The sequence below is a fragment of the Panthera onca genome, chromosome A1, assembly GCF_046562875.1.
Source record: "Panthera onca isolate mPanOnc1 chromosome A1, mPanOnc1 haplotype 2, whole genome shotgun sequence".
NCBI lineage: Eukaryota > Metazoa > Chordata > Mammalia > Carnivora > Felidae > Panthera > Panthera onca.
The window spans coordinates 99632124-99650322 of record NC_138339.1 but is presented as its reverse complement, the minus strand read 5'-3'; the positions used below and the strand labels follow the sequence as shown (position 1 = coordinate 99650322).

Genomic DNA, 18199 nt, shown 5'->3' with positions numbered 1-18199 from the left:
AGAATTTCAGTTTGAATCACATGGAATCCTTTACTGCTCTGCTGCAAATTCTGATCAAGAGGCAAACCGGAGCACTGCTCACATTTTATATGCATATCCTGCAACATATCTTTTAAACTGAGCCAAATTAGAAGAACTGACAAACATGCCTGTTACGAACACCAGAAATACTGAATCAAATGTCAAACCCCAACAGCCTGATTTACCTTAACAAGAAATACCGTATATGCTCTTACAAATTTTGAGAAAATATGAGCTCATTTTATCCTTACCACTGTACCAAAAAGTAGTTTATACCCACAAGATTTCTGTTTCCGTTTGGTGGCAGACAGAACCAATTTAGGAATTACCAAATTGTGTTTGTAAACAAACTGAAAAAAATCTGTAGCACACATTACACAACTAAAAATACAATAGAAATATAAAGATACCTGGGGGAAAAAATAAAGCTTTTCACTCTTTCTCCATCAGAACCAAGGTTCTTCATAGGAGTAAGACTATAGAAAAGGTGAAATCACAGGTTATTTGACAGCCCTCAGTTATTAAGAGACACTTTACGTAACATGAATCATTATAGAAATCAGCAGCAATGAATTCTATGATTATACAAAGCAAAAAAGTCAAAAAATTCTGAACACAGATTTAACCATAGGCCTGAAAAAAGAACCCCATCCAGATATTTGGTGCACAGAAAGCACATGCCCCATGTGCATTCAACTTTTGTGCTTTTCTTTTGTGCACAAAACCTGATACAAATGAGGATCTTAGGCCGGACCATAGTAAATTAAAAATTCTGAAAAAGTTTCCAAAAATTAAAGCATCAATTCCTAGTTGTGATTCAAAGTTGATTTTTTTTTTTTTTCTCTTCTAGGAGCAAGCAAATAAAAATATAGCCATATACATGTAATTTTACATGTATTTATAGTTATATGCTGAGCGAGGAGATCTAGCAGGAGACAGCTAGTGTTAGATGTTCACCTTTGCTATTGCAATATTTCTTCATTTTTGTACACAAGGCCAGGGTGTTGGGCCACAGACAAGGCTATAGATCCTACGTTCCAGCTTAGAGCATTCAATTTTGTTTTTTATTTTTTTCCTCCAACATGGAATGTCACACAGCCTTGCTTCAGTCACTGCAGGAAAGAAAATAAGTAAACAATTAAGAAATACATTATTACTGAGAGTGGCAAGACTACCAGAACAGATTCCTCCTACCCTGTGAATTCAGGGAATACACAGATCTCTATTAAATATTTATTCTTTATAGATTTTCACCGTTAAAAATGTTAAAATTGTAAACCTTACATACTTGAAACTGATCAGCAAGGAACAGAAGGAACGTTTTGAAAACTCAAAAAAGAAGGGAAATATACCATAGATAAGCAAAGAGGGAATCAACCAGAATTCTCTGGGTTTACACCCCCAAAACCAGCATTTCCTTCTTCTTAGTCTTCAATAAAAATTATGCTATAAAATACCAGTTATCAAGAATTGACTATGAGTTTTAACTATCTTTGGACCTCACTAATTCCTTATGAAATTTCACTAAAGATCATAAACATTATTGGAAGTTATAATTTCTTCATCACTAAAATTAGGATAGCTTTCCTAAAATTTCAATGCTAGAATCCACTTCATACATACATCTTTCCAAACTTATTATGAAACAAATATTACTTTAGGTAAACAAAGATTTTCACTATGGTGTTAAGGTTTGAATTTGGTGCTTTGTCAGAAAGAAGCTCAACCTGGACTCAAGGCCAGAGCTAAGTTGTGGCCACTGAATCTTGATAGTTCTGTCTTTGCATACATACACATACATCCACAAACAATGCTACCTCCTTCCTCTGAGATGGATTTCAACCCCCTCCCCGCTAGGTACTGTGTGCACACACAGACACATGCACACAGTCAATAAACAATGCCCTAAATCCAACAGTTCTGAGGCAAAATGCTGTTAATAATGTTAGCATGTATTTTACAAATGCTTAAGAAAATTCTTCTTTTCAAACATAGGTGAGAGCAAGTTCTATACATAACTGCATTCTGATTTCTTTTGCTTAATAGATGGTTATGTTTTCTGCCCTGCTTATTTTAGCAAGGCTGGGGGTAGAGATGAAGAGAGAAAGCAGATTATAGCTGCACACTTGGTCTTGATTAGAGCAAATAGCATTCTTTAGCAATCTTAAGGCTGTGGGGAGAGACAACCAGCTAAGTCAGGTGACATGGCCTGCTGCCATGACACAGCATCACGTTTCTGGTTAATTTGAGGTAACAGGGCAAAGATAAAATCAGCAAATTTGTGTCCAGATCTAGCCATAACAATCCTAAAGTATGAGATATTCCAAAAGCCAGTACACTTATGCAACGCACTTGCACTTGAAGACAGAATCTCTCAAAGGTCAAGCTATATCCCAAAACACTAACCACTCAGGTAAGATCAGAATCTGTTTAACATTTTCAGGTAAGCTTTTTCTTAGGAAAGGCTAAATATCTGGGACATCAATGCAACAACTCTGGTGTTAGCATCTGACAATAAATTTAGCCTTTTTTTTTTTTTTTAAGAGAGGCATACTATAAACAACATCAGAAACCAGAATTAGTTAAAAATATCAGTCATTATATAACACTATTGAACATACTAATTTAATCTAAAGACTCAAGAATACAATAATCTAAGTTACTCAATAATATAAACTTCTCAGCCAATGATTTAATATCTAACATAGGTGAGAATAAGAGAACATTCATAAATACTGCAGTTTATGAATTATACTTTGGTAATATCTATTAAAAATTTAAATGTTAACACATACTGAGAGTTCACAGAAACAGAATTATACAAATTTCTCTCAAATGGACCAAGAAATGTTCTAACTATTCATAGTAAGAGAAAGACAATAAAAACTAAAGAGAAAGTATTTCTGTCCTATCAAGGTGGGAATAATCCAAGTTTTATTTCATACACTGTGTGAGAGGGTAAAGGGAAATAGGCACTCCAATACATTATTGCTGGTGAGATGATAAATTAATACAACTTCTTTATGGGCAGTATCTAAAATAAAAACGCACAACCCCCCACCCCCAGAAGTGCTGGCAGTGTCATATCTAGCAATTTATCCCACATATAAACTTGTAAGTGGATATACTTGTAACACCATTCCAGCAAAAATTGGAAACAACTTGAGTATCTAGCAAGGGAGGACTGGTTAGAAAATTATGTATATCCATGCAATGGGATACTGTATAGCCACAAAAATATAATGAGGAAGGTCCATACTGATATGCAAAGACCTTCAAAGTAAAGTAAGTACAAAGACAAGATGCAGAACAACGTATTTTCTTCAACAACAACAAAAAGGTGTATGTGTGGGAGACATACACTTGTATTTGCTTGCTCAGGCATAAAAAATTCTCTGGAGGGGCGCCTGGGTGGCTCAGTTGGTTAAGTGTCCGACTATAGCTCAGGTCATGATCTCGTGGCCCGTGAGTTCGAGCCCCGCGTCAGGCTCTGTGGTGACAGCTCAGAGCCTGGTGCCTGCTTCCGATTCTGTGTCTCCCTCTCTCTCTGCCCCTCCCCTGTTCATGCTCTGTCTCTCTCTGTCTCAAAAATAAATAAACGTGAAAAAAAAATAAAAAAAAAAAATTCTCTGGAAAAGATACACAAACTAATAGCAGTTATACTCTTTCAGTTTGGGGGTGGGGGAAAGGCAAAACTGGGTGAGCAGGGGCAAGGGATAAATTTCACTGTTCATCTTTTCACACCTGACTTTTGAACCACGTTAACATATCATTTCTTGAAAAAGAATTAAAGATTCCAGCACTTTATGGAAAGATGTTCAACACAGCATTATCTGACAGTCAAAATATGGAACCAACATTATGATGGGACTGGTTAATAAATTCTGCAACATTCATGTAACAGTTGTTAATGGAATGAGTTTTATATATCTCATGTCTTTATATGCAGTACTAGTCAAGATATATTGTTAAACAGAAAAAGCAAGCTGCAAAATAAGTATAGAATAAACAAGTATTATTAACAAATAATCAAGAATACACATCATTCACTACATACATACAAAAGTATGGAAGAATAAACAATGAACCTCAAGTACTTTCTGTGAAGGGAAGAATACAGGGAATTTGTACTTCTAGAATTTTATAGCTCCATAATGTTAAAATGTCTTTGCATAAGCAAACATTGCCTCATATAAGCAGAAGAAAACAAGTTTTAAAGGCTTTAAAAATTACAACTTTGGGAACATTGTAAAACACATTAAAATTACTTTCAACAATTAACTAAATTTTAATATCTGCAGAGTCATATTAATCAAAGTTTTAAAAAAAGGGTAATATATATCTTCCAGTACCTGTTAATACTAGAACAAAATAGGTTTTCCTGCAGTTTTTTCTTGGACATAAGAAGTAAAGCGTTTTAGAAACTTTGGATACTCTCGCTTTGCCACTGCCCTTAACACTGAGGCTGGTGCCCATCCTCCAGGGTTCACTGCAAGATAAAGGAAAATTAAAATAAAGCCCGTTAAGATACAATTCTCCAAATGTATGGGAAGCACTCATTTACTTCCTTTGCTTTCAAAATTTTCTCGTGTTGGAATAGTTAACATCTCTTAAAGTCCTGACTGCTAATTCCTTAATGCTAACCACCAGACAAGGACACATAGCAAACAAGAGAGCATTTATTACCTATTTAACAGGTTCTTGGCTCCCTAAATTAAATGCAAATATTAATATAGCAACATTTCAGGTTATGTAAGATAAATTTGTCAAACTCTACTATAATCAAACAATATCTCACTCGGACATAACTGTCTCTTCAAACACAGTAGCAGTTACAGCCCTGTACAAAGAAGATTTGAGGATTTGATGGGAGGGATTCCAGTGACTACTGCAAGTAGGAAATGGGTGTAGTTAAGAATCCAAAGCAGGCAATAATTCAGAAAACAAAAAAGCGAGACAATAAGAAAAAGAACTATTAATTTTCTTTACCATTATTGCTTTTATTTCTAATCATACTATATTCTATTAGGCAAATATATAATAGATGGATTTTTAAACCAAGCATATGTGATAGTGATCTAGAGATGAAGTTTAAATTCTGATACAGTAGTTCTGGGATGAAATTCAGATGTGGATATTTTCAAAGTTTCCTGATAATTTTGGTACACATCACTCCAAATTAAAAATCGTTAATCTAAAGGAGAAAAACTAAAAAGGCATGGAGATCATAATAAGAAATCTAGGGGTGTCTGGCTGGTGCAGTCAGAAGAACGTGCGACTTTTGATCTTGGGGTTGTGAGTTCAAGCCCCACACTGGGTGTAGAAATTACTAAAAATAATAAACTTAAAAAAAAAAAGAAAATCTACATTACCAAAGTAGCAAAAGAAACCTCAAAACACATACCATTAGCTACATACGTAATCTTGCATAGAATGTTGTCCCTGCTGATCTCCTGGTTTCCCTCTGGTGGGCTTACCAAGGTTTGACAAATCATAGCAATATTTATTTTGGCACGGACGCATCGATTGTTTAGCTGACAAAACAAAAAATAAAAACAAAACACTAGTGTAATAGATGCCTTGTATTTTATAATCCCTACTGTTCTAATAGCACATTAGGTTATCCAAAACCATAGCTCATCAAAATGTCCAACAAAATCTTATTAGCACCACTAAATAACACATGCCAAGCTGCATGACATCAGGAATGATTTTCCCTCCTCTTCAGTAGTAGATGGAACTCAACTGAGATAGAAACCACAGGGGTTTTGCCAGTAGCTGATCATGGCTTGAGAGGGAACTGTACAAAGTAGCTTCCCTTATGTACCCATTCAGCTCTGTCTCTGCGTTATAACATCAGGGGGAAAGGAAAACAGCCCCTGCTGCATGTTGACAGCCATGACTGCTGCCCTCAAGTAACACAAGGGCTATAGTGTTCCAAGGAGCCAATCCAATATAAAACAAAATCTAAGAAATGTTATCAAATCAAGTACCAGTGTGTGTCATATGTGTTTGTCACTTTTGTCCCACACTGTATATTTAGCTTTATACTATACAACTATACACATTTATACAAGTGCACTTACCGGAGCACTGTCGTGATCCACAGAAAAATTACACACTATCCAAGTTTCGGGGTCATTTTCAGTCAAGGCCGGTATCTTTCTAATGGCAGAGAGATATAATACATCTCGCTGAGAAGCAGGCCACACCCTCTGTGGAAGAAGTAAATGTCTTTTGAAAAGCCGAATTACTTTTAAATTCATATGTAATACGGAACTAACAGAGACACAAATGTAAAACAAAAATAAATAAAACAAAAATACATATCTTAGGTGAAGGTAAAATCTGTCAAATTTTTTTTTTTTTTTTTTAAATTTTTTTTTTTCCAACGTTTTTTATTTTATTTTTGGGACAGAGAGAGACAGAGCATGAACGGGGGAGGGGCAGAGAGAGGGAGACACAGAATCGGAAACAGGCTCCAGGCTCCGAGCCATCAGCCCAGAGCCTGACGCGGGGCTCGAACTCACGGACCGCGAGATCGTGACCTGGCTGAAGTCGGACGCTTAACCGACTGCGCCACCCAGGCGCCCCTAAAATCTGTCAAATTTTAAATGGAAAGCATCTTGGGGCGCCTGGGTGGCTCAGTCGGTTAAGCGGCCGACTTCAGCTCAGGTCATGATCTCGCGGTCCGTGAGTTCGAGCCCCGCATCGGGCTCTGTGCTGACAGCTCAAGGCCTGGAGCCTGTTTCAGATTCTGTGTCTCTCTCTCTGACCCTCCCCCGTTCATTCTCTGTCTCTCCGTGTCTCAAAAATAAATAAAATGTTAAAAAAAAAAAAGATTAAAAAAAAAAATAAATAAATGGAAAGCATCTGAAAATACCCAGCAAAGGATTAATTATGAACAGTGAATTAACTGCTTTGTAGAATATCATCAAAGTAATACTTTTAAAATTGTGGATATATATAACAAAAATTTTGCCATTTAAAGCATTTTTAAGTGTACAATTCAATGACATTACATTCACAATATTATGTATACATCAGCACAATGTCCAAAATTTTTTATCACCCTGAACAGAAACTCTATACTCAGTAAGCAATTAATTCCTTCCCTAGTCCTTGGTAATGTTCTGCTTTTTAGTATTAAACCTCTGTTTAAAGTGTTGAGAGACTTAAAAGCTAAGATTTTAGTGTAAGAAGAATGCTTCTTTGATATAAGCACATTTGAAGAATACTAAATCAGACTGAATGTTTCAACTTTATAGTATGCCAGGAAACATAAACCACGTTGGAATGATATGGAAATGAGGTCTCTGGAAACTGAGACTATGTACTTTTAAATAAGAGAAAATCTGTGCACTGACTTTCTTAAGCATTGAGTTTCATTGGAAAGTGAAATGGTTATCTTTTAAAGATGCTCCATTTTATGAAATTGATGAAAGTAGTGTTGAGCAAAGCCAATAATAAAGGAAAATTGGGCCATGTTAGAACGAATGAATGCAAATCCACAAGGATGATGAGAAGATAAAAATTTACAGAGTGAGAATGACTTAAATACCAGGAGATAAGTAGCCCTCTTTAAGAAACCAGATTATAAAAGAAGGCAAATGTAAAGGGCAAGATGTTGCAGAGCATTATTGAATTTTATTTAAAAAAATTATGCTAGAACAATCTGTTTATTCAATTATAACTGTAATTTAAATTGTGTTAAATTTAAGAGGTATTATTTTAATAGTTTTTAGTTTTATTTTTCAAGTGACCTTAATATAACCTATATAAATTCTTCATTCCATCTATGATTTACCAAGTGAAATACTTTCAGCAGACTGTTTTCGAGGATCAATTACCTTCAGATTACAAGATTCCTCTGATTCTAAATTACTGGTCATTTCTCTTCATTCCAAATTATTGACCATTAATTGATTTTTTAAACATCTGCTAAGTTTTAGGTGTCACTTAGACTCCCCAAATCTGTATATTAAAGCAGAATCTTCATTGTTACACTTCTTTTTTAATTGAAGCAAAGCTGACATATAATGTACTTATTATACATTTCTTGAGCAGGTGCCATGTAAAATCAAGCCTAGCTCACTCATTACATAGAAGATGCTTCATATGACAAAACTGAGTTTAAGAAATACATAACAAACCTAAAATATTTTCATATATTCAGCTCAAATTAAAAAGTCATTTAAAGTAAAGAAAAATAAAGTACCTGTTGAATTATTGTATTTCTTATATAACATACAATATCACATTTGATGGATCTTTCCAAAATTATAATTCCTTTATTTTCCTTTCTTTAAAATGAACATGAGTCTCAGGTGTACAACACACTGGTCTGACAATTTTATACGGTATCCAGGGCTCACCACAATACGTGTAGTCACCATCTGTTACCATGACGCTATTACAATATTATTAGCTACATTCCCCATGCTGACTTACTTTTTTTATAACTGGAAGTTTGTTCCTCTTAATTGCCTTCATTTATTTTGCCCATCCTCCCAACCCCTTTCATTATCCTTTATACAGTATATTATTTGGCAATTTTCAGGGAACAGAGTAGAATCAGGTAAGGGAAATATTCTTTAATTTTTTTAAAGTTTGAGAAAGAAAGAGAGGGAAGGAGAATAAGCAGGGGAGGGGCAGAAACAGAGAGGGGAGCAAGAGAGAAACCCAAGCAGGCTCCACACTGTTAGCACAGAACCTGATGTGAGGCTACATCTCATGTACTGTGTGATCATGACCTGAGCTGAAACCAAAGTCGGATGCTTAACTGACATGACAGAGCCACCCAGGAGCCCCTAATTCTTCAAATTTAAATATCTAGGATAGCACAGGAAGAAATGAAATGAATGTAAAATGAAAGCAATATGAAAGTGAACCAATTTAGGACAATGTTTCCGTGTGCTCTGGTATATGACTAACTTCTTAATAGTTATGCATGGCAATTTTCCCTTGCTTTTAGATGATCTACTTACATGACTTTATCAATCTTAACATACATTAATAACATAATTTCCATTCCACTTAACACTGTTGCCAGAGGAAACTATGATTCACTGTTTTAAATGTTTACTCATTTATTTAGAGAGAAAGATTTATTTATTTAGAGAGAGTGTGTATGTGCATCAGCAGGGGAGGGGCAGAGACAGAATCCCAAGCAGGTTCTGTGCCGCCAGTGTGAAGCCTGACATGGGGCTTGAACCCACAAACTGTGAGAACATGACCTGAGCCGAAATCAAGACTCAGAAGCTTATTAACCAACTGAGCCACCCAGGCACTCCTATGATTCTCTTTTGTTGGTGGTAACTATGACTTCTCTCCTATAAAGACTAGATGCTAGAAAAATATTTACTTCGGTTTCAGTATTTTCTTTTCTAAACTTTAAATGCACATAACTAACTGGAGGTCTTTATCAAACACACTGTTCCTGGGTTATTTCTCAGGTTGTCTCGGGCTCTGCTTTAAAGGAGCTGATATCCTTTCAAATATGTGACATTCATGCATCGTTAATAAAGTCTGTGGATATTTTATGGCATTTAATTTCCTGCCAAATTTTACTTGAGAGAATTTCTATGTCTCAGTTTGAATTAGGATGAAATCCTTTTGGGATGAAGAGATCTTTACCTTGTGAGTTTGATAAATGATGATTGCATTATCAGCTAATGTTTCCACCACATGAAAGTTTTCTATAGTTGCTGAAATGAAGAGAAAATATTAGTAGCCAAAAAGATACATTGCCTCTTTCTAGAATGTGATTAACTCATTTATACTGATGGACATTGTGGTATCATGAGCAGGATTCTGCCCTATGTAGGCTGTCTAAATGGAAGGTGGTTAAGACTTAATATTAGGGCTACAGGGGCCATGACACTTGATCATAAGGAAATCTCATTTTCTTTGGCTCAATCTCTAGCTTCCACATCAAAAAAGCAATTCTACTCACATGTATTAATTACTCAGATGCAAATTCCTATCTAATACTATGACACTTTCCTATCATTTCTAATTTATTGAAGCTGAAGAAACTGTCCTAAGCTTAGTTGGTTATATTTGTGAAAAAAGAATGTCAAACTGTCATAGATAAACATCTTATGATGTTCAAAACTATCTCTATTTATGAAATTTGGTGACTAAGAGGCGCACGCGCACACATGCATGCGCACACACACACACACACACACTCCAAGAATAACTCTCAACAAACCAGAGCAGGATTTATCCAGGGTTTACAAGGGACACAAAACAATCTGGGAAAGCAGATGATAAAACAGAAACCTTTAATTTTAGTCCCAGTCTTTCCACTAACTAGCCTCTGTAGCTTCTGACAAGTCACTTAACCTATTTTTTTTTTTTTTTTTTAACCTACCTATCATGCAGGACTATTGAAATACTGGATCAAATGCTATAATATAGCAAGAAGCATTCTGTACAGCAAAATGCTCCATTTAGATGCAACTTAAAAAAAAAAGTAAATGCAAGCTATTGTCAGATTCTCCAGGTATTTTCTACAATGACTTTGTAAACTGTATATGAGATGCAAAAAACTAGGTTGGATTTGATATTAAATTTGAAATAATTATATTAAGATATATTAATAATGGCAGCTTACTTTCCCAGTCATTGCGAACATCAACATTCCAGAAGTAATTGCAGACTTCGTGTCCTGTAACGCCTTTCACTGCATGGGTAGCTTTCAAAGGATCCAAAACAATCCCATTTTCTTCTACTTCCCTTCTATATACCTAAAGAGGATATATTTAAAAACCTGTTTAAAAAATAAGAATTAAACCCCTAAAGTACAAACCTGAAAGCAGGTTTTTAAATTTAGCTGCTTTTTAGAATTTTATTTATGAAAATCTATATATGGAATATAAATATTCTGCTAAAAGAAAATCTTACATTTCAAATTATTAACACAGACAACACATAAAAAACACTTAAAACTACAAATCTGAGGTAAACTTCAATTATGAAAAACATGCACACGCAATGAACACCTAATTACAGGAGTTGTTAAACTAAGCCTGGTTTAGAACATCACCTCCTTAAGGATACCGATGTACAGCAGTTTTGTTCAATGCCTCAGACCCAGCATCTAAAATAGTATCTGAAACACAGTAGGCTCTCAATTATTTGTTGAATCAATGACTGAAAGCTAAAATGACACGAAGATCTATGCTATCTTGCTTTAAATACTGAAGTTGTGTACCTAAACTGCTAAGTAAAATTAATTATTTCAAAGTTATAGGTTACTTCAGAAAGTTTTACAAGAAGTTAATTTCATCAACATGAAATGAATAATCATATTATTATAAGAACTAGCTCTCAATTTATGGAGTACTTTATGGGTCCAGACACTGTTAGGCATTTCACATACAGTTTCTTTTTTAAAATGTCCTTCACCAAACTACTTTTTCCTATATGCTCATTTATTCATGTTATTGGGACTGCTATTTTCCAGTCACCTGAACTGGAAAGTTTAGACTTTTAACTCCTCCCCTCACATTTCACATAGCTATTAAGCTCATTACTCATCGTGTAGGAGATTCTTGACTCTTCTACTATTCAACAGCTTGACTTTTCTACTATTGGTTACTTCTTTTAGCTGGCTTTCATCACTATGTACCTGACCCTCTCAAGTGGTATACTTGGTCTCTGGTTTCTTCCTTACGAGCTTAATCTTCCTAAAATGTTACTTTGTAGGGGCGCCTGGGTGGCTCAGTCAGTTGAGCGTCCGACTTCGGCTCAGGTCATGATCTCACGGTCCGTGAGTTTGAGCCCCGCATCGGGCTCTGTGCTGACGGCTCAGAGCCTGGAGCCTGTTTCAGATTCTGTGTCTCCCTCTCTCTCTGCCCCTCCCCTGTTCATGCTCTGTCTCTCTCTGTCTCAAAAATAAATAAATGTTAAAAAAAAAAAAAAAATGTTACTTTGTATACAGTGGCTAACCTACTGCTACAGACAATAGACTACTCTCTCGAGCGGGCTATTTCACACTATCCACAATGCAATCACTCTCTTTCTAATGTGGGCTGTAGGAACACTTATTCTCTATTCTTCGTTCTGCATGGAGGGACTTCATCTAGACTATCAGGTTCTGGTTTCTCTGAACCCCTTCACTTTCTCCTCCCAAGGGGGGAAAGAATGTCCTAAGTGAATGTCGAGTACAGAATAAGGACTGGTAGGCTTGGCTCACCCCTTCCTCTACAGAGAATATGTATCCTGGTTTTCTTTTGGGGCTTACTCTTGGGGGAAGGCCTGTGATTATCTAGTTATGTCAGAAACATTATGCTTAAGTCTGGGGTAACAGATTATTTTTTTTTAATGTTTATTTTTGAGAGAGACAGAGTGCAAATGCAAGGGGCAGAGAGAGACACACACAGAATCCAAAGCAGGCTCCAGGCTCCGAGCTATCAGCACGGAGCCCTACACGGGGTTCAAACCAACAAACCACGAGATCATGACCGGAGCCAAAGTCGGACACTCAACAGACTGAACCACCCAGGTACCCCTCAGCTTATTAGATTTATAGCTAACATTTTGTTATCTCAATTGCTTGTCTCTTCTTTTTTTCTTCTTAATTTGTGCTCTATTCAGGAGGAAAAGAAATTCCAATACATTTAATATTGTATCTCTATTGCTAGAATAATTCTGGTCAATACAGTCTATTCAAAACTCCTGAATAAGAAGTTTGCCTTCAAGATTTTGCTTGTGTTGTATTTTTTTTAAATTTAAAAAAAAATTTTTTTTTTTTTATTTTTGAGACAGAGAGTGACAAAGCATGAACGGGGGAGGGTCAGAGAGAGGGAGACACAGAATCTGAAACAGGCTCCAGGCTCTGAGCTGTCAGCACAGAGCCCGACGCGGGGCTCGAACTCACGGACCACGAGATCATGACCTGAGCCGAAGTCGGCCGCCCAACCGACTGAGCCACCCAGGCGCCCCGTATTTTTTGTCTAAAAGACCCTTGCCTCATCTTTGTCACAACTTTGCTTCCATTTCTAGACATAGTTCAAATGCTTCTCCTCAGTGTAAAACAATCTAGCTGTTTCAAATCAGAGAACTCTTTCTTTTCCAATTTTCTTCACTACTCATCTGTGCTCTTCTTCAATACATTATCAGAAAGAGACAAGTAACAGTATCTTTAAAAGTCAATATCTTCCTTCCCTAATGAAAGTTTCAGGTTGGAAAAGTCTTATTAAACATCTCTTTATCTTTAGCATGGCCTTGGGCACGAGGTAATCCAGAATTCAATGCAGCTGCTATTTAGAATCCATCTCTAAATCTTGTTCTTGCTCTATTCTCTGTCTCTGGTGTTTAAGGATATGAACAAGATTAGCAGACCCATCTCCGAATACTGAAAGAAGATGCAGTGAGGGAAAGGACTAGAAGTATATACCAAAAAGGGGAACAAAGTGATCTGGGTACATCATTTAATATATTAAAAAATAAATTAAAAGAAATATCCAAATAGAGAGCCATCAGCTACTTATGATTTGCTCATATCTAAAACCCCAAATTTATTTTCTCCATGGCCCAGGTAAAACAGAATGGGTTGCACATTTCTTTGATCATATGTAACAATCTGTTTAAAAGGAATTTTACAATGCTATCCTCTTTCACATCACTGGGCAGTAATGATACTATGACTGTAACACAGCTGTATTTAGCAATCTAACATTTTACTGGGAATTACCTTCATTTCTCCTTCTTCTACAACCAACTGCCAATTAGCATCTCCACCTACATCCTGTAATGAGTAAGTCATGTGGTTTTGCACCATCTCTTCAACCTTGGAAAGAAAAATAAAATCATAACAATCCCTATCCAATGAATAGCCATGTCATCATCTCTAAAAGAGAACGGTATTCAGTTTATTTCAGTTTAGAATGATGTTTTTAGAAAGCTGAGCAACCAAATGCACAAAGGTTAGTAGATTTTATACAGTGTTGAAGAGTTTAGTCCACATTCCAGATATCATATCCAGGTTAATGACAGGAGGGAGAAATGCAGAGAAGAAAGATGTTTCACTCATATAACATATATTGGCCTAATGTGCAGCAAGTCAGCAAAAATAAGCATTTTCTGGAAAAAAAAAGTTCCTTCCTTCACTAGAAAACGTTTCCTTACAGAAATAATTATTTAACACATAAAATCATGGGACACTAAGGGTAAAAGGGGCACGAAGAGACAATCTAGTCCAGTGCTTTTATGTTTAAGACTACACAGATAACAGTTCGTTATATGGCAAGATTTCGCTACAAAATGATTAAAAAAAAAACAAAACTTTTATTACTTCACTGATAAACTTCACTTCACTTTTACTATGAATGAAAAATAACCAATCCCCTACTTACTTGACTCCAATTTCATTGTTTCACATTCTTTTAGGGAAAATGCTAATAATCACATATGCAGACATTTACAAATAATCAATTTTTAGTGTCTTCTTTTAAATTACTGTCTTTTTCCTGAAATTTAAATAAAGCCTCTGCTTTTAACTATCACCAGTTACTCCTCCACATCTTACATAAACTTTAAATAAAACTGAGTATTTCACACTCCCAGAATCCACAATCATTTATTGGTAAGATTTCATGTGAGTGCTACTTGCAAACTCTCCTAGTTTGAAACATGTTTTGAAACAGAAGTGAAGTGATAAAAAGATGGTTTCTGAAGGAGCTGCTTTATCCATCTACACAGAGATGGTTTCTCTAAGCTCCATTTTCTAACCTTTTACTCATAATTTTGTTTTATATAGTTAAGTACATTAGAGAAGGCATGAAAAGAGTTGGAAATATATATATTATACTTCCACTTAATTTATTCCTAAGTTTAACTACTTATTTTACATGAAGTCTACTGTGCTCATTAGGGATACAGACAAGAACCAGGTTTATTTTTTGAAATAAATATATTAATGATTTGGGGGCAAAAATTCCTAAAATTATTAACTCTGAAGGTATAATTTTTCTACACAGAAAGATGTTACCAATATGTTACAGTGACATATACTTTTACTACATAAAGTTTTCTCGATTTCAGAATGCATTTTTGCTACTAAAAGTAGGTATGACTTTTAAGTGTCATTGGTAATAATCATAAAAGTTTTTGATAAAGATTTTATACTCAGGTTCTATAATCTATTTTTGTACTAAATGAACACGAACATAACATTTATGTCTTAAAAAATTTTTTTTTAACATTTTATATCTTTACATATTATCTTCCAAACAATGTGAATGGCACTGGGCTACAGACTTGAAAGAAATTGAAAAAATGTAACTAATAGTATATTCTATAGTTTTAAAAAGGTTTCATTAGAAAACATAACTCCAGGGGCTGCATGGAAAAATTTATGTGCCTCCAAAAATGTGAAATCTGCTCTGAGACAGTAACGAGGACTAATGCAGGATTCCAAATTATGAGGACATACAAAATGTAACTGAATTCCCAAAGAGAAAGGAACAAAGAAAGTTCCAATTAGTAGGCATAAATAAACAACCACCATAGCACTGGATCGATTCATTTGTCTGTATAACATCGTGATTGGGAAAAATTCTTACCCTTTTTAGATCCAAAGATATTAAAAATCTTTAGATATGAAATATGTACTTTGTAGGTGGGACACTAAGAGTTGAGAAGACCTATTTTATTATGAGATTAAAGGCAGAAAAAAATTTCTTCCCAGAAATAAGACCTACTTCAAATAGACCACTTAGGAAAGAAGAATGAAAGGATTTTACTCTGTTAAAAAAGAGTTCTACTTAAAAAAAAAATTTAGTAGCATGTAAGCTTTTGTTGAAAAGTACACAGGTAACTGTGTTTTTGTTTGGGCGATAATTCTGACAAATTACTTCAAATGTTGGAATAATGAGAAGATATTTTTGTGTTTTGGTCCCCCCAAAACTAGATTCCACAAATATAAATTGACAGCTGGTAACATAAGTTAAAACAATGTACAGTAAGCACATTTAACATTGTCTTTCTAGATAGATGAAAAAATGGTATTCCTATCCTAGTTACCACTGCATCTATGGAAAAGTGTTCAGTCTTTTGTTCTTATACACTTCCTAGATTTAAGAGGGCAAGAAATAAACAAGATGAATTTAGTGCTGTGCTTCTAGGAGATGAAAGAAATTGAAGTACCCAACTATTGTAGTAACCATCTCTGCAAAGCTTTTATCATGGAATCTTTATCCATATGGCATCTTCCTTGAGGTAACAACACTGAGATTAACAAGAGAGGTGATACAGGTAAAATCTCACTATAAAGAATTTCATGTTCACTGTAATGAAATATGAAGTAGTAAATGTTACTACTGGGGCAGTGACTCATGCATTTGTGTCCACACTGACAGTTCCAATCTAACCTAATGATCTGTTTACTGTTTTCAGTTATGACTGCACATCCAAAGTGATTGGAAAACATTAAGTTGGGAGGACAAGGATAAATACAAGCAAAATTTACCATTTTATTAGGCTCAAAATTCGATATACTAGGAAATAATATTTAAAAAATATTTTTTTTTAATGTTTATTTATTTTTGAGACAGAGAGAGACAGAGCATGAACGGGCGAGGGGCAGAGAGAGAGGGAGACACAGAATCTGAAACAGGCTCCGGGCTCTGAGCTGTCAGCACAGAGCCCGATGCGGGGCTCGAACTCACGGACCGCGAGATCGTGACCTGAGCCGAAGTCGGCCGCTTAACCGACTGAGCCACCCAGGCGCCCCTACTAGGAAATAATATTACTAGTAGCATCTGCCATCACTTTAAAAGACTGGATCAAAATCATTGAAGCAGGTTTCATCTGCTCTAATAGCATTCGCTAGTTTTAATTAGATAGTATAATTTCAGGAATCATGCCCTTGATTTTTTTTGGACCTAGAGTCGAAAATGATGAGATGACATACAAAATATCTTCATAGCAAAGGAACTATGAAAAATGGAGATGAAACACATTTTAAATAAGAGATGATGGCACTCCAATTCTAGCCTTTTCTTTCACTTCCCATTTGAGACACTCTGTATGCTATTTGAGGAGACTAAATGGATTTTTCTAACATTATCAATACAGAAATTTTAAAAGAAAACTGCCTTTTGATGACAAAACAAAAACTGCTCTTTGATGTAATGATCAAAACTCTAATGAACAAGACTCTAGAAGGGCTCAAAGACTGCTCCAATCTCTTTCTCTTACCCATGTGGAAGGAATACAACTATGCTTATTGTTACAATCATAGAGGGATTTGTTGGATAGAATGATTTATTAATAACAAATTAACAGTGCACTATTAACGCAAAGGAAAAATGGACAAGGATATAAATTGTCAGTTCAATGAAGAAATGCAAAAGGCCAAGAAACAAAACTTTTAGTCTATCAGACTGGCAAAAAGTAACTGAATTATAATATTCAGTGTCAACATAACAAAAGAAAATTGACCTGGGAGTGTCACTGGTTCCACTTGGTTTAATGAACAGTTTGGCAATAAAAATTAAAAAAAAAAAACAACAAAAACTTAGACACATGTATGGCTTTTGTCCTAACAATTCTACTTCTAGGAATGTATCCTAATAACTGGATAAGTGTACAAAGATACACACACACACACACACACACACACACACACACACACACACACACAAGGATGGTGTATTTAACAGGATGCTCCTGTAACACTATTTACAATACAGCCAAACTGAAAACAGGCTCAATGTTCAATATTAGATGAGTAGGTAAATCCAGTATGCACATCTGTACAACAGAAAAGGAGATAAAGATCCATATTTACCAGTGAGAAGATGGGCTTAATTATATGTTTAAAAAAAAAAACACTGGTCACAAAATAGTATATACTGAATTACTTACTTTGGTAGGAAGACAATTATTAAAGTCTGTGTACTTAATCAATATGTGACTGATTTTCTATATACATAGAAAAAGGATATGCATGAGAATATTAACAGTGATCTAATATTTTAATTTTATTTACTCTATTTTCTAGTTCTGCTAAAATTAACATGTATTATTGTACAATAAACAGGGAGGGGGTTAAATAATTAATTACCACAATAATAAAGTGTCGCTGTGGACATAAAGGGGGGAAAGAGCTTTATACAGAACCGTGGTTGCAATAATGTCCACTAATGATTAACCTGATGTATTG

General features: G+C 35.2%; 1 protein-coding gene across 4 annotated transcripts in view; it reads right to left on the bottom strand.

The window, feature by feature from the left end:
• Positions 1-1063: 1063 nt before the first annotated feature.
• The window catches only part of CERT1 (ceramide transporter 1), a 102790-nt gene continuing 85654 nt past the window's right edge, over positions 1064-18199 (bottom strand). For all 4 annotated transcript variants that reach the window (XM_060637785.2, XM_060637784.2, XM_060637783.2 and 1 more), the window contains 7 exons: positions 13727-13822; positions 10643-10775; positions 9658-9728; positions 6108-6236; positions 5426-5555; positions 4374-4510; positions 1064-1133 (listed from right to left, as the gene is read on the bottom strand). In XM_060637785.2, the coding sequence (XP_060493768.1) occupies positions 4383-4510; positions 5426-5555; positions 6108-6236; positions 9658-9728; positions 10643-10775; positions 13727-13822 (687 nt within the window). In that variant the 3' untranslated portion in view covers positions 1064-1133; positions 4374-4382. The remainder of the gene's footprint in view (positions 1134-4373; positions 4511-5425; positions 5556-6107; positions 6237-9657; positions 9729-10642; positions 10776-13726; positions 13823-18199) is intronic.